Below are 22,746 nucleotides of genomic sequence, written 5' to 3'. Positions count from 1 at the left end.
CTATCAGACTGCGACCGCACCGACTAGCCATCTCCAAGAGACAGGTGGCGCAAGAGCTGATCCGCGAGATGGCTGCAGCTGGAGTGATAGAACCTTCCAACAGCCCCTGGGCAGCCCCTGTGGTCCTGACGACGAAACGAAGGGGTGGTTGGCGGTTCTGTGTGGACTTCCGACGCCTCAATGCTGTCACCAGGAAGGACTCATATCCCCTGCCGCGGATCGACGATGCCCTTGACTACATCTCCGGTTCCCATTGGTTCAGCTCTCTCGACCTCCGGAGCGGCTACTGGCAGGTGGAGCTGGCCCCAGAAGCAAGACCAAAGACCGCCTTCACCATTGGCCAAGGGCTGTGGCAGTTTCGAGTCATGCCGTTTGGACTGTGTAACGCCCCGGCAACGTTTGAACGGCTGATGGAGAGGGTACTGGGGAACATCCCCAGGAGCCGCTGTGTGGTGTATCTGGATGACCTGTTGGTGCATGCCAATGACTTCAACCATGCCCTGGACAACCTGACTGAGGTTTTTGCAGCCATCCGTGGGGCTGGGCTGCGGTTGAACCCAGCCAAGTGTCAGCTGATGACCAAAGAGACAACATTCCTGGGCCATGTTGTCAATGCCCAGGGGGTGGCCACAGACCCAGTGAAGGTGGCCACCGTCCAAGAATGGCCGACACCCAACAACATCAGTGAGCTACGGAGTTTCCTGGGACTGGCATCTTACTACCGACGCTTCATCAAAGACTTTGCAACCATTGCCAGCCCCCTTCACCGCTTGACAGACAAGGGACAGTTGTTCACCTGGGACGACAACTGTGCTACCGCCTTTGCCAAGCTGAAGGCAGCCCTGACTACAGCCCCTGTCCTGGCTTACCCTGATGCTGACCCCTTCATCGTGGACACCGATGCTAGCAGTGTGGGGGCCGGGGCCGTCCTTTCACAAAGAGGGGAGGATGGAGAGCATGTTGTTGCCTACTACAGCCGTGCCCTGTCCCGAGCGGAGAGGAACTACTGTGTCACCCGTCAGGAGCTGCTGGCAGTTGTCTTGGCATTGCGCCACTTCCGTCCCTACCTGCATGGCAGCCGCTTCCTCCTCCGCACTGACCATGCCTCACTCACCTGGCTCATGAACTTCAAGCATCCCGAGGGTCAGGTTGCACGATGGTTGGAGATCCTCCAGGAGTATAACTTTGAGATTCAGCATCGGGCTGGACAGCAGCATGGTAATGCAGACTCTCCCGGCGCCCCTGTGCAGCAATGGAGTGTCGCTACTGCCAGAGACAGGAGGAGCGGGGCCAGCCAGCACATGTGGTGGCAGCAGTCCAGGAGTCTTCAGATGCAGGGAGGTACTCTTCAGTTGACCACCAGCAGCTTCTCCAAGAGCAGGAAGCTGATCCCACATTGGCTTCAGTGAAACGCTGGCTGGATCAAGGATGCTGTCCGGACCGAGCTGAGGTGTCATCGCAAGGTCTGGAAGTCAAGTCCTACCACTCACAGTGGAGCAACCTGGAGCTCCATGATGGCCTGCTGTATCGGAGATGGCAGGCGCCAGACCGCGGACGTGGCCTCCTGCAGCTGCTGGTTCCCCGCACGCTTCGCACTCAAGTGTTACAGATGGTCCATGGCCCGGTGGGGGCGGGGCACTGCGGCAACACCAAGACCCTCCAGCGCCTCCGGGGCCAGTTCTACTGGCCTGGCTGTCGACGAGATGTAGAGTTGTATGTCCACTGCTGTGACTCTTGTACTGCTCAGAAGGGACCCACTCAGCGTTCACATGCCCCGCTGCAGCGGTATTTGGTGGGGGCCCCAATGGAGAGGGTCGGAGTTGACATCCTTGGGCCCTTTCCAGTCACAGACTCTGGCAACCGATACATCTTGGTGGCCATGGACTACTTTACCAAGTGGCCCGAGGCCTACGCAGTGCCAGACCAGAGTGCTGCCACAACTGCTGCTAAGCTGGTGGAGGAAATGTTCACCCGCTTCGGGGTCCCCGAGGAGCTGCACAGTGACCAGGGGCGGAACTTCGAGTCCCAGGTCTTCAAAGAGGTCTGTCGTCTCCTGGGAGTAGAGAAGACAAGGACAACTCCCCTCCACCCCCAGAGTGATGGGCTAGTGGAGCGTTTTAACCACACCCTGGCCACACAGCTTGCCATTCTCACCAGCCAACATCAACGTGACTGGGACCATCACCTACCCCTGGTCCTGTGGTCCTACCGGACAGCTGTTCAGGAGTCCAGTCACTGTACACCTGCAGCCCTCATGTTTGGGAGGGAACTCCGCACACCAGTGGACCTGGTCTTTGGGACACCACCGGATTCTGACCTGGCAGGGGGACCAGAGCTGGACTATTTCAGAAGGTTAAAAGCTCGGCTGGGGGTGGTTCATGACTACACACGCCAGGCTCAGGATGATGCTGGGCTAAAGCAAAAGAGGGCCTACGACACCCGCTGCCGAGGAAGACCATTCCAGCCAGGAGATCAGGTGTGGGTGTATTGCCCGGTCAGGAAGAAGGGGCTGTCCCCAAAGCTGTGCAGCCACTGGCAAGGACCTGGTGAGATTGTGGCCCGGCTGTCCGAGGTGGTGTATCGGGTCCGCATGCCAGGAAAGATACGCATGGTGGTGCTACATCAAGACCGTCTGGCTCCATACCGCCCACACGCCACGCCTACCGGCCCAGGGAGTGATCTGGAGGATGCTCCTCAACCAGTACATGGTGACCAGCCTGCCGCTTCTCCCGCAACTCCTTCCCGTCGATCCCAGCGTCCTAGGCAGCGTCCAGGACATCTCAGGGACTTTGTTTTGGGTGATGGGGCTGTCGGGGACGACTAGCTCTTCAGGTGGGGGCTATGTGGCGATCCAGGAAGTAATTGCCTGGAGCAGGGACTGCTGGGATGGTTGGTACAGGGGAGTTCGCTATTCTGATGTTCTATAATGCTCATGTTTGATTGTGTGGTTGTAGTTGTGCATGCTTTGGTTATTGGTTCATGTTTTTGGGGGAGGGTGTTCTTTTGAGTGTTGCACCATGAGTGAGGGGGATGGAGGTGCGGACTACCTTGCTTGTATATGTGTGTAAATGTGTGTTAAAAAATAAATGAAAGCTGTTCATGTTCAGTGCATGAGGGCTTGTAAAACGTATTCAGCTTGTCTAGAGCCATTCTTGACCACAGCTTGCCACAATATCTATATATATATATAGAGAGAGAGAGAGATATCTATTAATGTAGGGATATTTTAGTAAAAAAAAACTATGTAGCTTCTACATGTAAGATATTCAAAGAGAAATTTAGTTGGAAATAATACAAAGAATGTTCCAACTTGGCAGATTATTAAAAATTTAAGTGTCAGCATTAAAAATTGACCCTAAACTAGAAGTATTTACAACACTATTTTACCTCCATATGGCCATTCCAGGATATGGTCTTTTTTGTCCAGTTTGCCTCTATCTTTAATGTTTAAATCTAAAATGCAGTCTGATATCCTCTTTTAAGTCTGGAGGTTCCTTCAGTGGAGCAGAGCTGCCAGGCTCCACCTAGTTTGCTTTTCCAGAGATAAGTCACTTAATGCAAGTCCAAGTTAAAACTTCTGTTGTTAAATTAATAAAAATAAGAATAAGTAAATTTGATAAATAATTTTTAACTAAGTTTGATTAAGTCCATGATGTATAATAACACTGAAGCTCATAATGTTGTAGTAGTAGTTATAATCACATTTTCAGATATAATACAGTTTGGTGCTTTAATGTTTATCTGCCCCTCCATCATACACTTCTGTCGGTCTGTCTATCTGTGAGGTGTGTACTAAAGACACCTATGCACCTAACGGACAGAACCCACAGTGCTAATAAAAATAAACATGCATCATGTTATCTATCATATCATGTACATTCTATGTTGTTGTAAATGTTATATATTGCTAACCTTATAGGAAATCTACATGAGATGCGAATTTATTACTCACATCTGTCTAAATATTAGACTAAGCGCTCCGTTATTTCCTCGTATAAACTGTGGGACCATGCGTAATTTCCGCGGCTGTAAAACGGAGGAATAGGGGATCGTAAAATAAAGCACACTGTGCAAATTACCGTTGTCTGCTCCACGTCTGATTTTCTCTAATCAAACCATTTACAGATAATAGAGGTAGCTCCTCGTTTAACAAACTCATCCTCTGCCTTCGGCCATGTTTGTTATGTTTCTGCACTTAAGTTACGAGTGCTGCACAGTTGATGACGTATGTGTGCGCGACAATCACAGACACATACGTCATAAACCATAGTTTATCGTTATTATCATTAAAGGCTGTTTTCTCATCGTGGAAAGTTTTTTTCGCGGTATATCGCAAACGATAGGATAACGCCAAATCCTAGTGCACGCCCCGTTTTTGTGTCATATGCAGCACGAATGAGGATGAGGAAGAGAGGCTGGTGCTGCGTAAAAGGCGCACAAACCCTCAAAGAGAAGGGGAGGACAGGGAAAAAGAGTGACAGGGGGGACAAGAGATCATGATGGAAAAATTAAAAAACGAAGATTGTGCATGAGTCCCAAATCACGAGTCCGAGTCGAGTTGCAAGTCTTTTGCGCACGAGTCCAAGTCAAGTTTCAAGTCACTGATGTGTGCGACTTAAGTGCGACTCGAGTCCAAGTCGTGCACTCGAGTCCCCATCTCTGGGCACTCACACTATTAGCCTGCCCCTTGACCTTTTGATGACCTTAGAAAAGGAGACAAAGTGGCTCAAATCTTTGTCCTGATGCTTTCAATGATCCATAGACCACTGTGGCTGATAGATTTGGTAAATTTACCTCACAATGAACAAAAAAACAGCATTTAACTGACTGTTCACTTTCAATAAAGGCAGTGACATCAGCTAACAACTGACTGAGATGAACTGCTCTGCGATTTTAGATTTTAGTGTTAGAGGGGCGGGGTCATTCCCCACTGTGGGATAATGACATCATGAGCCCACATATTGGCCCCGCCCACATTAAACCCTGCAATGAAAGGGGTGAAAACTTTCTAACAGTCTAAATCTAGAATTCAGTCACATGTAGATCTCAGTGTTTTCACATGTTTACAGCAGCCATATTCCAACAGATCTAGAGTGATCTGACAAAAACTTTGGATTTCACTTTACAGGGTCTTTAAGGTTTGATTTTTTGACATTTTGTTCAGTCAGAATTTTTTAAAAACTTTTTGAGGCAATGGTTGTTATTTTACAAATTTCTTAGGTTTTATGCTGCTGTAAATTCTAAAAAAAAACAGAACGGAGTTTGTTAACAAAAATCATGACTAGCAGTGTGTTTGTTGTACGTTTACATATTTTTACATATTGATTTGTACAGCGAGGGGTGGGGGTTAACAACATTTTCATTTGCCAAAGGGGCCGGATGGAAAAAGTTTTGGAACCATTGTTTTAAACACAGTGAACAGTTGTTGCTAATGACAGCTGAAAGCAGCATTAGCTAGCTCAGAGAGGTGAGATGAAATGTGGAAATCAAAGATGTATGGAGACAATCAGAGTCTAATGTGTAAGAGTGTGCATAGGAGGGAGCAGAGGACAGGGAATAACAGAAAATAACACTTGTGCTATGTATTATTTAAGATAAGATTGGCTGTTTCACATATCCATTAGTGCTGAAGGATTTGAGAAAATAATCTCATTGTGATTTTCCTACCCAATATTGAGATGCGATTTAATATGTGATTATTTCTGAAGTTCCTCATCTCATGTATTTTTTCAACAAAAACAGACAATAATTCATTCTAAACTATAACCAACACAATATTAGACTAAACTAGGGCTGAGCAAGTTTGAAACAATATCTAATCATGATGATTTTGACTCACTTTGCAAATTTGATATGAATTGTTGTTAAATAATTCTCATATTTAACAAAAAAACATACAAAAATGAAAAAAATAGTCATGTAACGCATAATGTCTTTGCTGCAAAAAAGTTCTAAACTGGTATTTTGACACAAATTTAAGGTCAAAGAAATATTGCACCCTCTGCAATTTGAAAATTGCAGCAAGCCATATTGTGATTTATTTAAATTTGCCATTAATCACCCAGCCCTAGTGGCATAGGAGATGTTTCTATCCAACCCTGTGAACAGAGTCTGGGAGGGGCAAAAACTTTACAAACGAATATTCTCATGACATAGCAGTACTGTGCCACCCAGAGGACTAAACTACAGAACCCAAGCTTGCCACGCAGCCATTACTGATGTTCACTATCATTGGAGCCAGGTGGTAAACTGAACTCTTGCAGAAGCAAAAACATTGTTTTGTTCCAAGAAATGCTTGATCCAGTTCTTTCAAATTAGCTCCATCTGCAGTAATCTCCTCATCACATTCAGTATAACTAAACCACTCCCATGGCCAGCGTCCCTTTCTCCTTAAATAGAGATGATGGTGCAGCCATCCTCTGTCAGGGAATAAGTGTATGAGGATGGATCCACCTGGTGACTGACATGGGAAATGGCCTATCCATCGGCTTAGGTTAGAGTTCTAAATCTCCCCTTAGAGGGGGGAATGGGGGACTGGCATCAACACTTGAGTCCCAGTTGTTCTTGGACCATCATCATGTTTATTCCCATATATTCCACCTGATGAAGGTCTGAGTAACACAATGTTCAAATATTGGAATTCCAATTGCAGACAACAGTGAGTGGGAGTTTTGGATGTCACCTTCTCACCCACGCTAATGTTCAGGTTATAAACATTTTTGTTCTTTGATTGTTTCTTTAAAAAACATTTGTAGTAATTGTGATATCCTTTTCTGATGAACAGACAATATTTACAACAAGACTGATGCTTTTTAGGAGGATCCTTTTTGTCCCCCTCTTTGTTATAAAACAATAAAGGTCGACATTAAAAAGTGTTTGAATTAAATTGTCTTTCAGTGTTTTCATTTTATGTAAAATGTATGAGCAGAAGGAACTGACAACACTTGAATCCTGAAAGCTCATTTGCACTTAAGAAAGTGAGGTAATGGCAGCGCTTACTCTTCTGGAGGATCCGAAAATCTGGAGAGTCCTGAATGACTTTTCCATCTCTGTACCAGTCCACTTGAGGTGATGGAAGCCCTTTTACACGGCACTCTAGCACCACCAGCTGGCCTTCTGATGCAAGGAGTTCCTGCAGGCCCTTTTTGGGAAAGATGCAAATATTAAGAAGCATTATGCAAAGTAGTTAGCAGCATTACACATCCTTCCAACAGTGATTCTACCTTTGTGAATACAGGGGCTGCCATTAAAGGCTGCCCATTCATCCCTTGTATATAGCTGTTGGAGGTCTGACTCTAAAGACAAGAGGAACTAATGATTAAAATATGAAAATAAAGAAGGAACAGTAAAAATATTGTTGCAAATAGCTCTTTTACCTTAGGTTGGGGTGTTTGAGCTGATGAGACAGGTAGCACAGACGAAACCATGGATGTCAGAGGAAGTGACACAGCTGTCGGTGCAGTCGTCAGCACCTGAGATGTTGTGTATTTGACTGGGATGGAGGTTGACACCTCCTGGGCTCTGGAAGGTTCTTTATCCACAAGTGACGGATCAGGAAATGCAAGCACAGGTAACACAGTTTTCTCCTCCTGAGGAAGGAGTGCCCTGGATGCCACCAGTGTCTCAGAAGGCTCTGGAACAAGGTGTCTGGTGGCTGCTGTCTGAGAAGGCTCTGCAGTTATTTGGGTAATGGCTGAAGAGGAAAGCTGCTCAGATAGTCTCTCAGTGGCTGATGCAGGATGGGTTGATGGAGAAGCTTCTTTTTCTGAGAGAGTTTGATTTGATGTTGTAGATACGTTCGTCCTCTGCAACCTTTGGTAAATGACAGGAAAGAAAGTACCGGTCTTTTTCAGAGCTCCATTAATGAAGGTCTACAGAAATTATTTTTGAAAGGGCAAAAAACTTACAGGGCGACTTGTCCAAAGTGCTGTTCCCCTTCAGAATCCGAAGAGGAGGCACCTGTCAGTTTAAACAACAAGTATTCATCCATCAATCATGAAAATCTTAAAGGTTGTGCACGAGATTTTAAACATTAGATGCAGAAGTGGGTCAAAAATGACCCGGGTGGTTGTTTTCTTGCAATATCTTCGTAAAGAAAAGTTGTTATCGTTTCATACTCCAGCTATTCCTCAAAAAACATTTCATACATTTAAATTTTGATGTAGCTTCTAGTTTTTGTATTACTACCCTGCTCTTCCACAAGTGGGTCAAAAATGACCTGCATTCATTTCATATGGAATTACATGGGAACCTTTGATTCTCATCAACTGTGACTGTCAGGAACATTGGCTATATTTTGTGGACCACGCAGACTGTCAGCCCTTAAGGAGATTATTTTACATGGCAAGATCTGATACATGTAACTATTATCTTAATTTTTTTTTACCTGATAAATGTGTGTACGTATGACATTCATGACTAATGAGTAAAAGAGTGTCTTATTAACAAAAAAAAAAAAAGAAAAAATTAACACTAGCTAGCTAACTACTGTATGTACTGTGTGTGTGTGTGTGTGTGGGTGTGTGTGTATGTGTGTGGGGGGTTGCAATACACACAGTAGTCCATCTTTCTATCGAATGTTAGCTAGCTAGTTTTGCAGCGTATAAAATAGATAAATTTGATGATAGATGATAAGAAACACACACTCTTTCACACAATAGTCATGAATGACCCAGTGTTCATTTCATCAACTAAAACTGTGACTAAAAATGTTTGTTTTTTCCATGACAAAACTAGACTAAGACTAACAAAAATAGATCTGTGATGACTAAAACTAGACTTAAATATAATTTAGTTTTCGTTGGACATTCAAAATCCATGATATTTCTCCACTGTGGGTGAATCTGTCAAAAACAATGCAACTGAACCTATTCGTGTCATGTCTGCTCTGTCCCTGTCACTTTTTGCTCTGTTTCTATAAGGTTTCTCTGTCTCTGTCTCCCTCTGGTGCTTCTTGCTCTCTCTGGTTTCTGTCTGTCACTTTCTGCACACTCACATCTCAGTTTCATCACTTCGGGTTTTATTTTGGTAATCATGCACCGTCTTGTCTGCACGTCAGTTTTGCTTCCTCTACCAGGTATCAACGCAGCTGTTTACTATCTGCACTCATTAGTCACAGTACTTTAGCACTCGGTTTTCACTTGTTCTCTACTAGTTCGATGCACTTTATAGTCCTCGTCCCAGTGCTTGTTTCTCATGTCATAGCTTTCTCGTCACGACCTTGTTTGTGTTTTAGACCTCTGCCTTTAGCTTGCTGATTTGGAACCTCTGCTTCATTCTGACTGTCTACCCGTGTACTTCTGATCTCCTATTAAACACCGATCTTTTGCCTAAATCCTGCTGTGTCCTGCAATTGTGTCCAGCATTCTGTGTCTCGTTCCTTGATAATTTTGCCTCTCAGCTGTAGAAAACAGGGACCCCAGGTTTGGCAGAGAACACACTACCATGGTTTAGTTCCAGATTTAGGCAAGGAAAATAAATGCTTGGACTAAAAGTAAAGACTAAAATGTGAGGACCTTTTTAATGGACTAAAACTAGACTAAAATGTTTTTAGTTTTCGTCGACTAAAATTGAAAAGGATAGAAATGACTAAAATGTGACTAAAACTAAAATGCATTTCATTTAAAGAGTAAAACTAAGACTAAAATTAAAAACAGCTGCCAAAATTAACACTGGAATGACCAAACACACTCGCACACATAAGGCCTTTGCACGCTGAGTCTGTGGAATTCTGATGCAATTTTTTAGATCCCTAATCTGAAAAAAACATCCCGCACTCAAAAACTTGCACACTGAATCCATTGTGTTTTATTTGCATCCAAAGTGAAAATTACTAGAATAGTATATAGTAAATAATTTTGTAACGCGCCAAAAATAAGCAGTGAGGATGAGACTGTGGCTCTGTCTCTCCTTAAAAAATAACTCTGCATCCGTCCATCAAGCACAAAAGCTTCATATGGCACCAGCTCGTACGTCACAGCTGTGACAACTTGGAGAGATGGAGAGCAACTTTTAATTCAGTCTCTGTGAGGTTGCTTTCTCCAAAGTCATAATGTGGAGAACAGCCATGGAAATATGACACATAAAGGCAAGTGTTTGTCAAACTATGGTGTTTAAAATGAGGGATCAGTGCCAAACAGGGAGAGAGAGGGGAGGGAAAGCAGAGCGAGTGAGAAGGAAGCAGCAGATGTTGATCTAAATCATTAATCACCCATTTAAATGATTTGAACTGAACCTGCTCTGGAAAAAAAATTTTGGGACAAAAATAAAAAATGAACTCAGTGTGCAAAGGCCTATACTCTCTAAAAAAAAACACACCCCACATACACACATGCACACACACACAAATTGATGTTGATATTGTTCTATCGCTGTTATGTATCTTTCTTTTCCAATTTCCAATGTTTTAAAATTTTCTAAATTTTTACAAAAGTGAAAAATACAAAGATTTCAAACATGAAACTTGTGTGGACCAAACAATATATATATATATATATATATATATATATATATATATATATATATATATATATATATATACAGTTGAAACCAGAAGTTTGCATACACTATATAAAAAGGCATATAAACTTTTTTTTCTCACCGTCTAACATTAAATCAGATTAAACTTTTCCTGTTTTCGGTCAATTAGGATTACCAAAATTATTTCTATTTGCTAAATGCCAGAATAATGAGAGAGATAATTTTTAAGACATTTTTTTATTATTTTCTTCAAAGTCAGAAGTTTACATACACTAAGATTACTATGCCTTTAAACAATTTGGGAAAGCCCAGATGATGATGTCATGTCTTTGGAAGCCTCTGATAGGTTTATTGACAACATTTGAGTTAATTAGAGGCATACCTGTGGATGTATTTTAAGGCACACCTGAAACACACTGCTTCTTTGTGTAACATCATGGGAAAATCAAAAGAAATCAGCCAAGATATCAGGAAGAGAATTGTGGAGTTGCACAAGTCTGGTTCATCCTTGGGTGCAATTTCCAGATGCCTGAAGGTGCCACGTTCATCTGTTCAAACAATTATACGCAAGTATAAACACCATGGGAATGTCCAGCCATCATACCGCTCAGGAAGGAGACGGGTTCTGTGTCCCAGAGATGAACGTGCTTTGGTCCGAAAAGTGCATCTCAACCCAAGAACAAAAGCAAAAGACCTTGTGAAGATGCTGGCTGAAGCTGGTAAGAGTGTGTCATTATCAACAGTCAAACGAGTCCTGTACCGACATGGGCTGAAAGGCCACTCTCCCAGGAAGAAGCCATTACTCCAAAAGAAACATAAAAAAGCCAGATTACAGTTTGCAAATGCACACAGGGACAAAAACCTTAATTTTTGGAGACATGTTCTGTGGTCTGACGAAACTAAAATTGAACTTTTTGGCCATAATGACCATCGTTACATTTGGAGAAAAAAGGGGGAAGCTTGCAAGCCTGAGAACACCATCCCAACTGTGAAACATGGGGGTGGCAGCATCATGCTGTGGGGTTGTTTTGCTGCAGGAGGGACTGGTGCACTTCACAAAATAGATGGCATCATTAGGAAAGAACATTATGTGGAAATACTGAAGCAACATCTCAAGACATCAGCCAGGAAGTTCAAGCTTGGGCACAAATGGGTTTTCCAAATGGACAATGACCCTAAGCATACTGCCAAACTGGTTACAAAGTGGCTTAAGGTTAACAAAGTCAATGTTTAGGAGTGGCCATCACAAAGCCCTGATTTTAATCCCACTGAAAATTTATGGGTAGAGCTGAAAAGGCATGTGCGAGCAAGGCGGCCTAAAAACTTGGCTCAGTTACACCAGCTCTGCCAGGAGGAAGGGGCCAAAATTCCTGCAAACTATTGTGAGAAGCTTGTGGAAGCATATCCAAAACATTTGCCCCAAGTCATACAGTTTAAAGGCAATGCTACTAAATACTTAAAATACTTAAAAATTATCTCTCTCATTATTCTGGCATTTAGCAAATAGAAATAATTTTGGTAATCCTAATTGACCAAAATCAGGAAGAGTTTAATCTGATTTAATGTTAGACGGTGAGAAAAAAAGTTTATGTGCCTTTTTATATAGTGTATGTAAACTTCTGGTTTCAACTGTATATATATATATATATATATATATATATATATATTTTTTTTTTTAAGGAAAATTACTGAAGTGGTATAAAAACCCATTAATTCTAACACGGGTAATTTTTGACCCACTTATGGAAGAGTGTTGGGTCCATTTCAAATTGTTGAAAAATGCATTTGCAAGAGCCACAATCTAAGTGGCAAAAAGTGGCAATTAAAATAGGTTAAAGGTAGCAAAAATGGTCAAATAGCAGCACACGAGGGAGAAAAAGTGGCAAAATGTGAAGAAGTAGCAAAAAAGGGCAGAAAGTGGCAAAAATGGGTGGGAAGTGAACAAAACATGTGTTAATGGTGGCAAAAATGGTCCCAAAGTGGCACAAATGAGTAAAAAGTGACTAAATCAGGCAAAAATCAGAAAAAAAGGTGAGAAAAATGGGCAAAAAGTGTCATTTAATTGCAAAAGGCAGCTTGTATGGGCAAGAAGTAGCAAAAAAAAAAGCAAAAGGGGGCAAAGAATTGCAAAAAGCAGGATAAAAGTGTCAAAATGGGCTAAAAGTGACAAAAAGAAGTGGCAAAAATGGGATAAAAGCATCAAAAAAGGGCAGAAATTGGCAAAAATGTCTGGGAAGTGACCAAAGAATGTGTTAAAGGTGGCAAAAATAAACAAAACAAAAAGGGGCAAAAAAATTACAAAAAGCAGGATAAAAGTAAGGATGCATGATATTAACGGTCTATTATCAGTATTGGCAGGTATTAGCTTAAAAAGGCAAATATCGGTATCAGCAGCTATCAAAATTTCTGCCAGTATTTACATTCAATATTTTGTCTGTATATTTCAGCATATATCGACTATAAATTTTGTTGATATATGTTAATAAATTAGTGGAATTTTAGGCTGAACTAACAGCAGTATAGTTCTATTTCTTTATTTATCCTTATTCTTTAAACTTTAAAGTGTTTTTAAAGGACGTAAGTTTTTCTTGGCCATCCTCCAACCTTTAAGCGTGTTTTCAAAAGGACTGAAATTTCTTGTCTAAAGAGCATATTTAGGGCCCGAGCACCGAGTGGTGCGAGGACCTAATAGTATCTGCTAGGATTATTCAACATATCATTTGTCGTCATTGCATGGCATTTTGAGGCCCTTAACATTTATGAATTCGCAGGAAACTTTGCAAGTACATCCGGTCTTGTGAAAATTACGATACTTTTTGGGTCTCCAAATGAAAATTCAGAATTGCAAAAATAGCGCCCCCTAACAGTTGTCAAAGTTAAAGCCCCCACCTTTGATTTTGTCATAGATTCATCAAATTTTGTGTGCAGGTGCAGCTTGTGAAGATCCACAAAAAAGCCTCTTGGGCCGACACTCTATCTCCAACAGAAAATCCGCCATTTTGAATAAATAAACAAAAACTGGGCTGTTTTTGGCCTTTTCCAGGGGTCATAACTGAACGAACTTGTTCGAGAGATTTCATCAGATCGACTTGTACTTTGGCACAGAGCTACATAAGACATGGCTGATGAAAAGTTATTCAGGGTTTTTTCATTAGTCGAAAGGTGTGGCCATGGCGAGCCCTTAAATTTGCATAAGATTCTGGTAAACAGGAAGTAGTTTATTACTCAGCTGTGCATTGCCCAATTGGACTCATATTACTCAGGTATATTGACGGTCATGGCCTGCACCCATTTATATGGTCAGATTTTATATAGTTTAAAGCGCCACCTAGTGGTGACAGGAAATGTCAAGGTTTATGGTGCAAGCTACAGTTTAAAAACTATCCAAGATATCCACTTCAAATTTGTGTCAGGAAGGACTAAAGAAGTGGATTTAGCTTTGTGAAAAATAAAACTGACTTTTTGTCTGAGGGTGTGGCCTCGGCGGGGCGACAAAGTCAAGAGTCGCCATTTTGTCTCATCAAAAATATTTAAACAGTCAGAACTCTAGTATGCATGGTCATATTTGAGACAGATTTTATGTGCTTGGTAACAGTCCAGGCCAGAACACATCCATACTTGAAATTTTGAAAATTTGTACAGCGTCACCCTCTGGCAACAGAAAGTCACTACTCCTGAATTTCACGTCGCAGAACCTACATGGTTGGGCAGATCATTCTGAAAATTCACTCAGGCTGTTCCCAAGGAGTTGGCCTTTCACATATACAATGGTCAAAGATCTACGTTAAAGGGCGGGGCATGGTGATTTTTTTTGTTCGCCATGAAAGAGGAAGTAGATTTTTCAAATGGTTTTAAGACACCTAGAGCAATGAAACTGGCCAAAAAAAATCTCATTGGATTGCTAAGAAGATTGATATTCATTTTGTAGGTGGGTGTGGCCTATTGGCTCAATGGCGCCCCCTACAAATTTTCAAAAATTCAGCCACCCCAGCTGGTTTAACCTAGGCCTTTGAATTTTGGTGTGCATGTCATCATCAGTCCTACAAAAAAGCTATTTGAACCCATGCCGAAATCTCAACAGGAAGTCCGCTAGCTTCATTGGATGAAACAGGAAGTAGAATTCTTAGGGGCTTGTGATATGTGTAGAGCAATAAGGCTTGGCAATAACATTCTCATTAGCATGCTGAGATAATTGAAGTGATGTTTTTAGGGTGGGTCGGGCCATTAGGCTCAATGGCGCCACCTAGAAAATTTCAAAAATTCAGCCCCCCCAGCAGGTTTGACCTAGGATTTCGAAACATGTGTGGGCAGATGCGTCATATCAAAAATCTTCTTGGACCCATATTGTAAGTCAAACAGGAAGTCGGCCATTTTGAATTTTTTGGTAAAACGAGGCATATTTTAGGGGTTGTATTTGAACGAACTTGTCCAAGGGCGTTCATCCAAACTACATCATCTGTGGTGCAGAGAAACAAGAGATGTCTAAGGTCAAAAGTTATTCAGGGATTTCTCATTAGTCCAAAGGCGTGGTCATGGCGGCCCCTTAAATTTAAATGCCTCATCATGTGATAAAAGTGGCAGGTGCTCACTAAAAAATTTCCATTTATTACAAGATTGGCCAAATCCTGCTGAAATTAGCCCAGAGACATCCCTCAAGGTTGTTATTACTCAGATTTGAAGGTCAAGAGTCCTTACCTAAAATGGTGTGGGGGTGACAATTTTTCTTTCGCCATGTAATAGGACGTAGAATTATCTAGGGCTTACAAAACTTGTAAAGCCATGAAACTTGGCAGAAAAATACTCAGTAGCAACATGAGATGATTGATAATATAATTTTTGGTGGGCGTGGCTTTTATGCTCAGTGGCGCCCCCTACAATTTTTTGAAAATTCAGCCCCTGCAGCAGGTTTAACCTAGACCTTGAGCTTATACATCATTTTAAGTTCTACAAAAAAGGCTCTTGGACCCATGCCGCAAAACAAACAGTAAGTCCGCCATTTTGATTTCTGTGGTCAAAAAGCAGCACACTGCAGACTTCACAATTTTCAAAATTCCTCATGAGGAATTCATCCAAACACCATCATGTTAGGGATATTGTAAGAAGACATGTTGAAGTTGAAAATTTCCTTAGAAATTTTTCATTACTCAAAGGGGCGTGGCCATGGAGAATTTTTCCTCCCCATGAAAAGGAAGTAGAATTATCCTAGGCTTACAAAACTTACAAAGCCATGAAACTTGGCAGAAAAATACCAAAATTAGGAAATGAGAAGATTGATAGGATGATCGTTGGTGGGCGTGGCTATTTGGCTCAGTGGCGCCCCCTACAGTATTTCAAAAAATCAGCCCCTGCAGTTCATATTACCTACGTGTTTGAAAATGCTTCAGCATATCTGTCATCTCTGGATCTCTTGGACCCAAATTGTAAAACAAAAGCAAGTCTATTTTTGTCATTTTCCATGTTGAGATGTTCAAAGATCTGTCCTCTCTTAATGGAACCAAAATTAAGGCTATGCTGCCATCTTTTGATGATACACAGCATTGCACCATATTTAAGGACAGGGTCCAAACAGCAAACAACACATTACAAAGTATACTTCTGTCTATATATCCATGAATATAAGGTAAATTGCCAAAATGAGATAAGATATAAAAGCACTGAATAAAATAATGAAACAAACATGTACGCATCTGTACCTCTGTATTTTATGCATCTATATCTGTTTATTTTACACATCTGTCGCTGTGGCAAAACATTAAAAGTCATGAAAAAAAAGGTGGGGGTAACTAAAAGAACTTGAAAAATATGTTCAAAAAATGAATGATTTAGCGAGAGCAACAGTCTGGATATAAAAGAATTAGGTTTATTATAAAGTGTCTGTATTCAAGATCTTTTAGACTGTGATCAATAGTTCCATATTTGCATAGACAATTCTGAATCCTGTGTTTCAATCATGTCATCATGTCAATCCAAACCCTCTTTTTACAGCTACAGGACTGTATAATATAAAGGTCAAAACCTTCAGTGACACACCAGATGGCAGCAAAGACCACGTTTTTGTAGCTGTGAGGCTCTGAAGGGTCAAAGTGATGGGAAGACATTGGGGTATCAGCTACAGGTGGATTTATTTGACTGGAACAACCTTTAATTAAAAAAAACTTTAAACTTAGGATGAAATTTATTGTTCTGATTATCAAATGGGATTTTTGCTTGGTCTGGTTGTCTGCTGTATACTCCTTGAGTTTTGATCATAGTGTGACAAGAAGGATACTGTTGGAATCTGAGGAGTCTCGGCTTGTGTCGCAGGCATGAAGTATAAAATACTGAGGGTGCTTGATTTGCAGTCAAATACTCTTTGTATCTGTCTGTTTATCCACAAATAAACGGTAAAAAAAAATCTGAGAGGAGATATCAAAGCATTGAAGATAATAATGAAACAAACTTGTACACATCTGTATCTCTGTATTTTCTCCTTTACCTTCCACAATGATGATTGCAACAATCTGAGAACAGTTAATACTTTCAGCCACTCAGTCATTTTTCTCCTGTAGAGTGAGCGTGAACAAGAGGAAAAGGGAGTGAGGCTGCAAGCATGCAAAAGAGAAAGAGAGCGAGAGTAACTGAGCCAAGCAGAGCAGAAAGAGGAGCTGTGAGCTGACAATCCAGTGATTTGTTCATTTTTTGGAGGTGCTTTCCAAACTTTCAGGGCTCATGCCTCACGCTCATTTGGTTTTACTGCCAAAGTAATGGCAAGCTCTGGAAATTAATGAGGGGGATCACCTTCTGTTTCTGTGAAACTGTGAGTGTTGCAAACCCACATACCCCATGTGGCAGCACGCTCTGTTGCTGGCACTCGACGGTTGCCATACACCCGTGGTCGCAGCACATCCCAATGTGCAACTGGTTGCGAGGGCCCGTAATCGCTGTTTGCAGCTTTAATTAAATATTGGTATTGATATCGGTATTGGCTAAAATGAATCTTTAAATATCGGCGTATTGGATATCAGCAAAAATCCAATATCGTGCATCCCAAGATAAAAGCTGAAAAAAGGGCTAAAAGTGAAAAAAGAAGTTGCAAAAATGGACTAAAAGCAGTAAAAAATGGAATAAAAGTAGCAAAAAAATGCAAATAAGGGCAATGGAAATACACATACGAATAGAGGTTGGCAATAAAGTCTGACAATTAAAGCCAACTGTATAAGAGTGGGAAATAAACTGATCAATATAACTTGCAATGAATAATTCCTGAGGTCAAATTTTCCTTTTTAAGGTTAATATTTCAAATTAAGACATTAAAGAGCCACAAATCATCACTAGAGACCACATGTGGCTAAAGAACTACACGTTCAGGATCAGTGATCTAACGGTTAAACATTAAAAGACAGCTGCAAACATCTGTTTCAATGATTGGGAGGAAAAGCGCCCTTATCAGAAAAGGAAGTCATACCCACAGTTCATAATAATCTGAGCTCCCATGTTTAATTCTGGTTGCCAAACTGGTCACATGTACATTTTACTAATGTGAAAACATTGGCTGTCCCTAATCTCAAATCTAAAATAAAGATCGTGACTTCACACACAGCAATGAGCAATGCAAAGCACTGCACACAGAGTGATAATATATCCGCTGCCAGTTAGCCCTAACACATTTTACTGACTGTTTCAGACAGTTACTGAGCCACAGAGGTCAAAATAACTAAGAAGACTGAGGAAAAACCAGCAGGGATACAGAGACTAATGGAATTCCAACAACCAACATCTGAGGTTGGAATCTCATCGGCTCATGGCTGCAGACAGGCTGAGAAGAGTTAGCATAAAGAGTCCATTTTTAATCCTTAAACTTTACTTTACTTTATGGGGGTGGGTTGGCTTACAAAGCCTACTTTACTTTGTTTGAGATGTTGCTCAAGTGCATTCTACAGTGGTTCAAATATCTCAGGTTACCTTCAACATAGATCTCAGCTGATGTAGAGTCAGTGCCATAGAAATTAGATGCAAAGCAAGAGTAGCGTCCAGTATCTTCCTCAAACGCCTCAGCGATGATCATGGAGTGGAGATTTCCATTGGTAATGATCTGTATGTCAGGGCTGTTCTCCAGCTCCTTGCCCTCACAAAACCACCTGGAAAAACACAAGAGAAGAACACTTATTATAAAAAAGCATGCTGAGTTTATGTTTTTATTTTCTGAAACAAATGTTTCTTTTTTAAGAAAGCCAAAAACACATGTATGTTGGAGAAAATCCATTTTCTGCTAATTTTGTCTGCTTTTAAAGGTCAGGTGTCACATATATGCTGTATTTAACCCAACCAAGCCAATGCAAAAGTGCAAAAAAGTGCCAAAACAAGCTGATTTCAAGTGGAAATCTACTTGTTTAGAGGCTTGTTCAAAAAACAAATTTGCTCTGAGTTGTTTAGTTCTTGAATAGTTTACACTGTTAACAGGGGTGAGTTTTTGTGTGGCTCACACAGTGGGGAATCATTCATTACAGGAAGCATGGCTGGTTCAGCTTACAGATGCTTTGTAGGAATTTGTCACGAGGCAAAAGTCCAATCTCATCTCCAGCTCTGTTACTAGGATAACTGAAAGGAAGACTGAGACAGCAACTCTATCTCCAACCAGCTACAGCAGTTACCAACTAACACTCAGTAGTTATCATGGTTATAGAGTTAGTAAACCTAGAATACTACCTTTCAAGTTTCATGCACCCAGCAATGGTTCCTTTTTTACCAACACCCCAACTTTCAGCAGCTTTCACTGATTTTTCTCTGGAAGTTCAATTTAAACAGTTTTTACAGCTATTTTATGAACAAATAGGGGAAGACATTTCAGGATAAGGAATTCCAAAATGGGTAAAATATGTGATGATATTCCCTGACTATATTTCAGGATTTCTCCTTGACTTTCAGAAATAAAAGTATGACTGTTGAGCTATCTTTTTTTTGTGGGTCACAAACTACACTAGACTGCCAAGGTATCCACTCACCCATCCAAATCATTGAAATCAGGTGTTCCAATCACTTCCACGGCCACAGGTGTATAAAATCAAGCACCTAGGCATGCAGACTGTTTCTACAAACATTTGTGAAAGAATGGCTCGCTCTCAGGAGCTCAGTGAATTCCAGTGTGGTACTGTGGTACTGTGATAGGATGCCACCTGTGCAACAAGTCCAGTGGTGAAATTTCCTGGCTACTAAATATTCCACAGTCAACTGTCAGTGGTATTATAACAAAGTGGAAGCGATTGGGAACAACAGCAACTCAGCCACCAAGTGGTAGGACACGTAAAATGATGGAGCAGGGTCAGCGGATGCTGAGGCGCAGAGGTTGCCAACTTTCTGCAGAGTTGATCGCTACAGACTAGAGCCCCCCTGATATGGGATTTTTTGAGGCCGAAGCCGATAGCGATATTGGGGGCTAAAAAAAGCCAATATATCGGCCAAAATATTAAATAAATAAGAACATTGACAGGATCTATACAGTACATGAACACAAATGTGGACATGTGAATTAACAGTTGCATTTATCATTGTTTATCTCACAAAGATGCAACTTAGACAATGTTAAAACGCTGTAATACGCTCTCTAAAACTTAAATGAAAAAACTAGCATGCTCTCCTTGACGTTCCCTAACAGCGTTTTTCCGCGGGGACGTTATTGTCATGGGGCACTAAAGTGTAGTGTTATATTGTTTTATAAAGTCACAGCTTACCATGGAGTAAAAACAATGTAGTTTCTCTCGCCGTTTCTCTGGCCTTAGACCTCTTCTCTGCTGCAGCCGAGTGAGTCCGACTGCAGCTGAGAGGAACTGCTCTGCTGCATGAGGACTGGGCTGCCTGTGAGTGCTTAGGGATGGGGAGGGGCCCACAGCAGCACCCGCTGCTCACTGAGAAGAGCAACAACGATACATGCTTTCATGTCAGAGTCTCCAAAACTCTCCAGTAACACCAGAAAAAGTCGCTAGATTTGTCCCTTGTCGCTTTTTTGAAAAAGAGTCACTAGAGGGGTCTGAAAATTCGCTAAATATAGCAACAAAGTCGTTCAGTTGGCAAAACTGAGTGGGGAAGAGCTGCTGCTGAGCTCTGTGTGTGAAGGGGCCAGGTATTCGGGCTGAGTTCAGCAGAGCGACAGGAGCAAAAAGGTTAATATACTGGCTACATATTGGCTGATGACGATCAATCTGTGATACGCTATAATTGGCCGATTAATCGGCCCACCGACCAGTTGGTCGGACTCTACTACAGACCTCCAAACTTCATGTGGCCCTCAGATTAGCTCAAGAACAGTGGTAGAGAGCTTCATGGAATGGGTTTCCATGGCCGAGCAGCTGCATACAAGTCATAAATCACCAAGTGCAATGCAAAGCGTCGGATGCAGTGGTTTAAAGCATGCCACCACTGGACTCTAGAGCAGTGGAGACATGTTCTCTGGAGTGACAAATAGTGCTTCTCCATCTGGCAATCTGATGGACCAGTCTGGGTTTGGGGGTTGCCAGGAGAACGGTACTTGTCTGACTGCATTGTGCCAAGTGTAAAGTTTGGTGGAGGGGGGATTATGGTGTGGGCTTGCTTTTCAGGAGCTGGGCTTGGCCCCTTAGTTCCAGTCAAAGGAACTCTGAATGCTTCAGCATACCGAGAGATTTTGGACAATTCCATGCTCCCAACTTTGTGGGAACAGTTTGGGGATGGCCCCTTCCTGTTCCAACATGACTGTGCACCAGTGCACAAAGCAAGGTCCATAAAGACATGGATGAGAGAGTTTGGTGTGGATCAACTTGACTGGCCTGCACAGAGTCCTGACCTCAACCCGATAGAACATCTTTGGGAGGAATTAGAGCGGAGACTGAGAGCCAGGCTTTCTTGTCCAACATCAGTGTGTGACCTCACAATTGCGCTTCAGGAAGAATGGTGAAAAATTCCCATAAACACACTCCTAAACCTTGTGGAAAGCCTTCCCAGGAGATGTTGAATCTGTTATAGCTGGAAAAGGTGGACTGACATCATATTAAACCCTATGGATTAAGAATGGGATGTCACTTAAGTTCATATGTGAGTCAAGGCAGGTGAGCAAATACTTTTGGCAATATAGTGCATCACTGCGTGTTAAACTTAGCATTTCCACTCGCTATGCAGCCAATAAACCAGCACCAACTCATACAGTTTCTGGTACCAGAATTCCTTATCGAAACCCTATGAAGCAAAGTAGATCTATAGAGAGGCTGGTCAAATTCAAGCCTTTAATCCTCATTTTTCCATTGTATAGTATGCCAGATTAAAGGCTTACTGCTGATGTTGTCAGGATGAGCAGCACAAATCAAACATTTATAATCAGCTTAATTTCTCACAGTTATTGATTTCTTACATCCTAATTAATGTGAGGTGGAACAGTAAAGCTAGCAGCACCCTAAAGCTAAAAATCAGAAATTACATGATAATTTTATGGTGTTGAATTCCAAAGACTGGACAATAATGAATAATAAATGACAAAGAAACACTTAGCAAACATTGCGTACCTTGCATTTGCTCTGCTTCACCATTTTATAGTATTTACATCTCAAACTCTACGTCTGAAAAACTCTAAAAGTGAAATTTAAATGCTATATCCGTACAGCAGCCTATGAATAACATGATTTATGTAAATGAGGCCTTAATATCCTTATAAAATATCCAGAAAATTAATCAACAGGAATGTCCTCTAGAAATACATTTTTAAACAGTCATGAATCAGGCATCCATTACTCTCATCAGGCTCTCAGATCACTAGGATAGGGTCCTTTTCCAATGCAATTCAAGAAATTTTACTACTAAATAAAAACATATTGAACCCAGACTACAGAAAGAAAATTCTGTAGCTGTGTCTGAAATTGATTAATTACCTTACTCAGGGTCTAGGACAAAGCACACTGAAGATTTCTCAACAGTTTTAGCCACAAAATCAGCTAAAATAGGCCGACATTTATTGCCAGTACGTCATTTCTCATGGGTACGGATCTAAAGGGAAGCATGAGTAGCAGAGGAATTGGCTGAACCCAGCTCGCTGCACCTGTCAGGCTTGTTTACCCTCTGGACCAGGGAGGAGATTCCCATGAAGCCCTGCCTGGCTGACCCAGTCACTGACACACTATGCTAAATAAAGACTCCAGCACACACAGTACACCACCGCAAGCTGATGAGACATCTGAACCTTACAACGCTTTGACAACTTAGGCCGTAGTCACATAAACATTAGAAGAGCAGGAGGAAAAAAAACAGACATAAAAGTGAGTTCTATTG

The 22,746-nt window shown here is 41.7% G+C and overlaps 1 protein-coding gene across 4 annotated transcripts in view; it reads right to left on the bottom strand.

Moving 5' to 3' along the window:
- The window catches only part of mypn (myopalladin), a 64,462-nt gene that overhangs the window by 33,343 nt on the left and 8,373 nt on the right, over nucleotides 1-22,746 (bottom strand). For 2 of the 4 annotated variants that reach the window (XM_041789020.1, XM_041789022.1), the window contains exons 3-7: nucleotides 18,421-18,596; nucleotides 7,908-7,959; nucleotides 7,377-7,812; nucleotides 7,224-7,295; nucleotides 7,000-7,141 (exon numbers count right to left, since the gene is read on the bottom strand). In XM_041789020.1, the coding sequence (XP_041644954.1) occupies nucleotides 7,000-7,141; nucleotides 7,224-7,295; nucleotides 7,377-7,812; nucleotides 7,908-7,959; nucleotides 18,421-18,596 (878 nt within the window). Of the gene's footprint in view, nucleotides 1-6,999; nucleotides 7,142-7,223; nucleotides 7,296-7,376; nucleotides 7,813-7,907; nucleotides 7,960-18,420; nucleotides 18,597-20,186; nucleotides 20,204-22,746 lie in introns of those variants that run through there. The other 2 variants (XM_041789023.1, XM_041789021.1) reach the window with 2 other exon arrangements.

The sequence above is a fragment of the Cheilinus undulatus genome, linkage group 6 (assembly GCF_018320785.1).
Source record: "Cheilinus undulatus linkage group 6, ASM1832078v1, whole genome shotgun sequence".
Lineage (NCBI taxonomy): Eukaryota > Metazoa > Chordata > Actinopteri > Labriformes > Labridae > Cheilinus > Cheilinus undulatus.
This window is presented reverse-complemented; position numbering and strand designations above follow the sequence as displayed.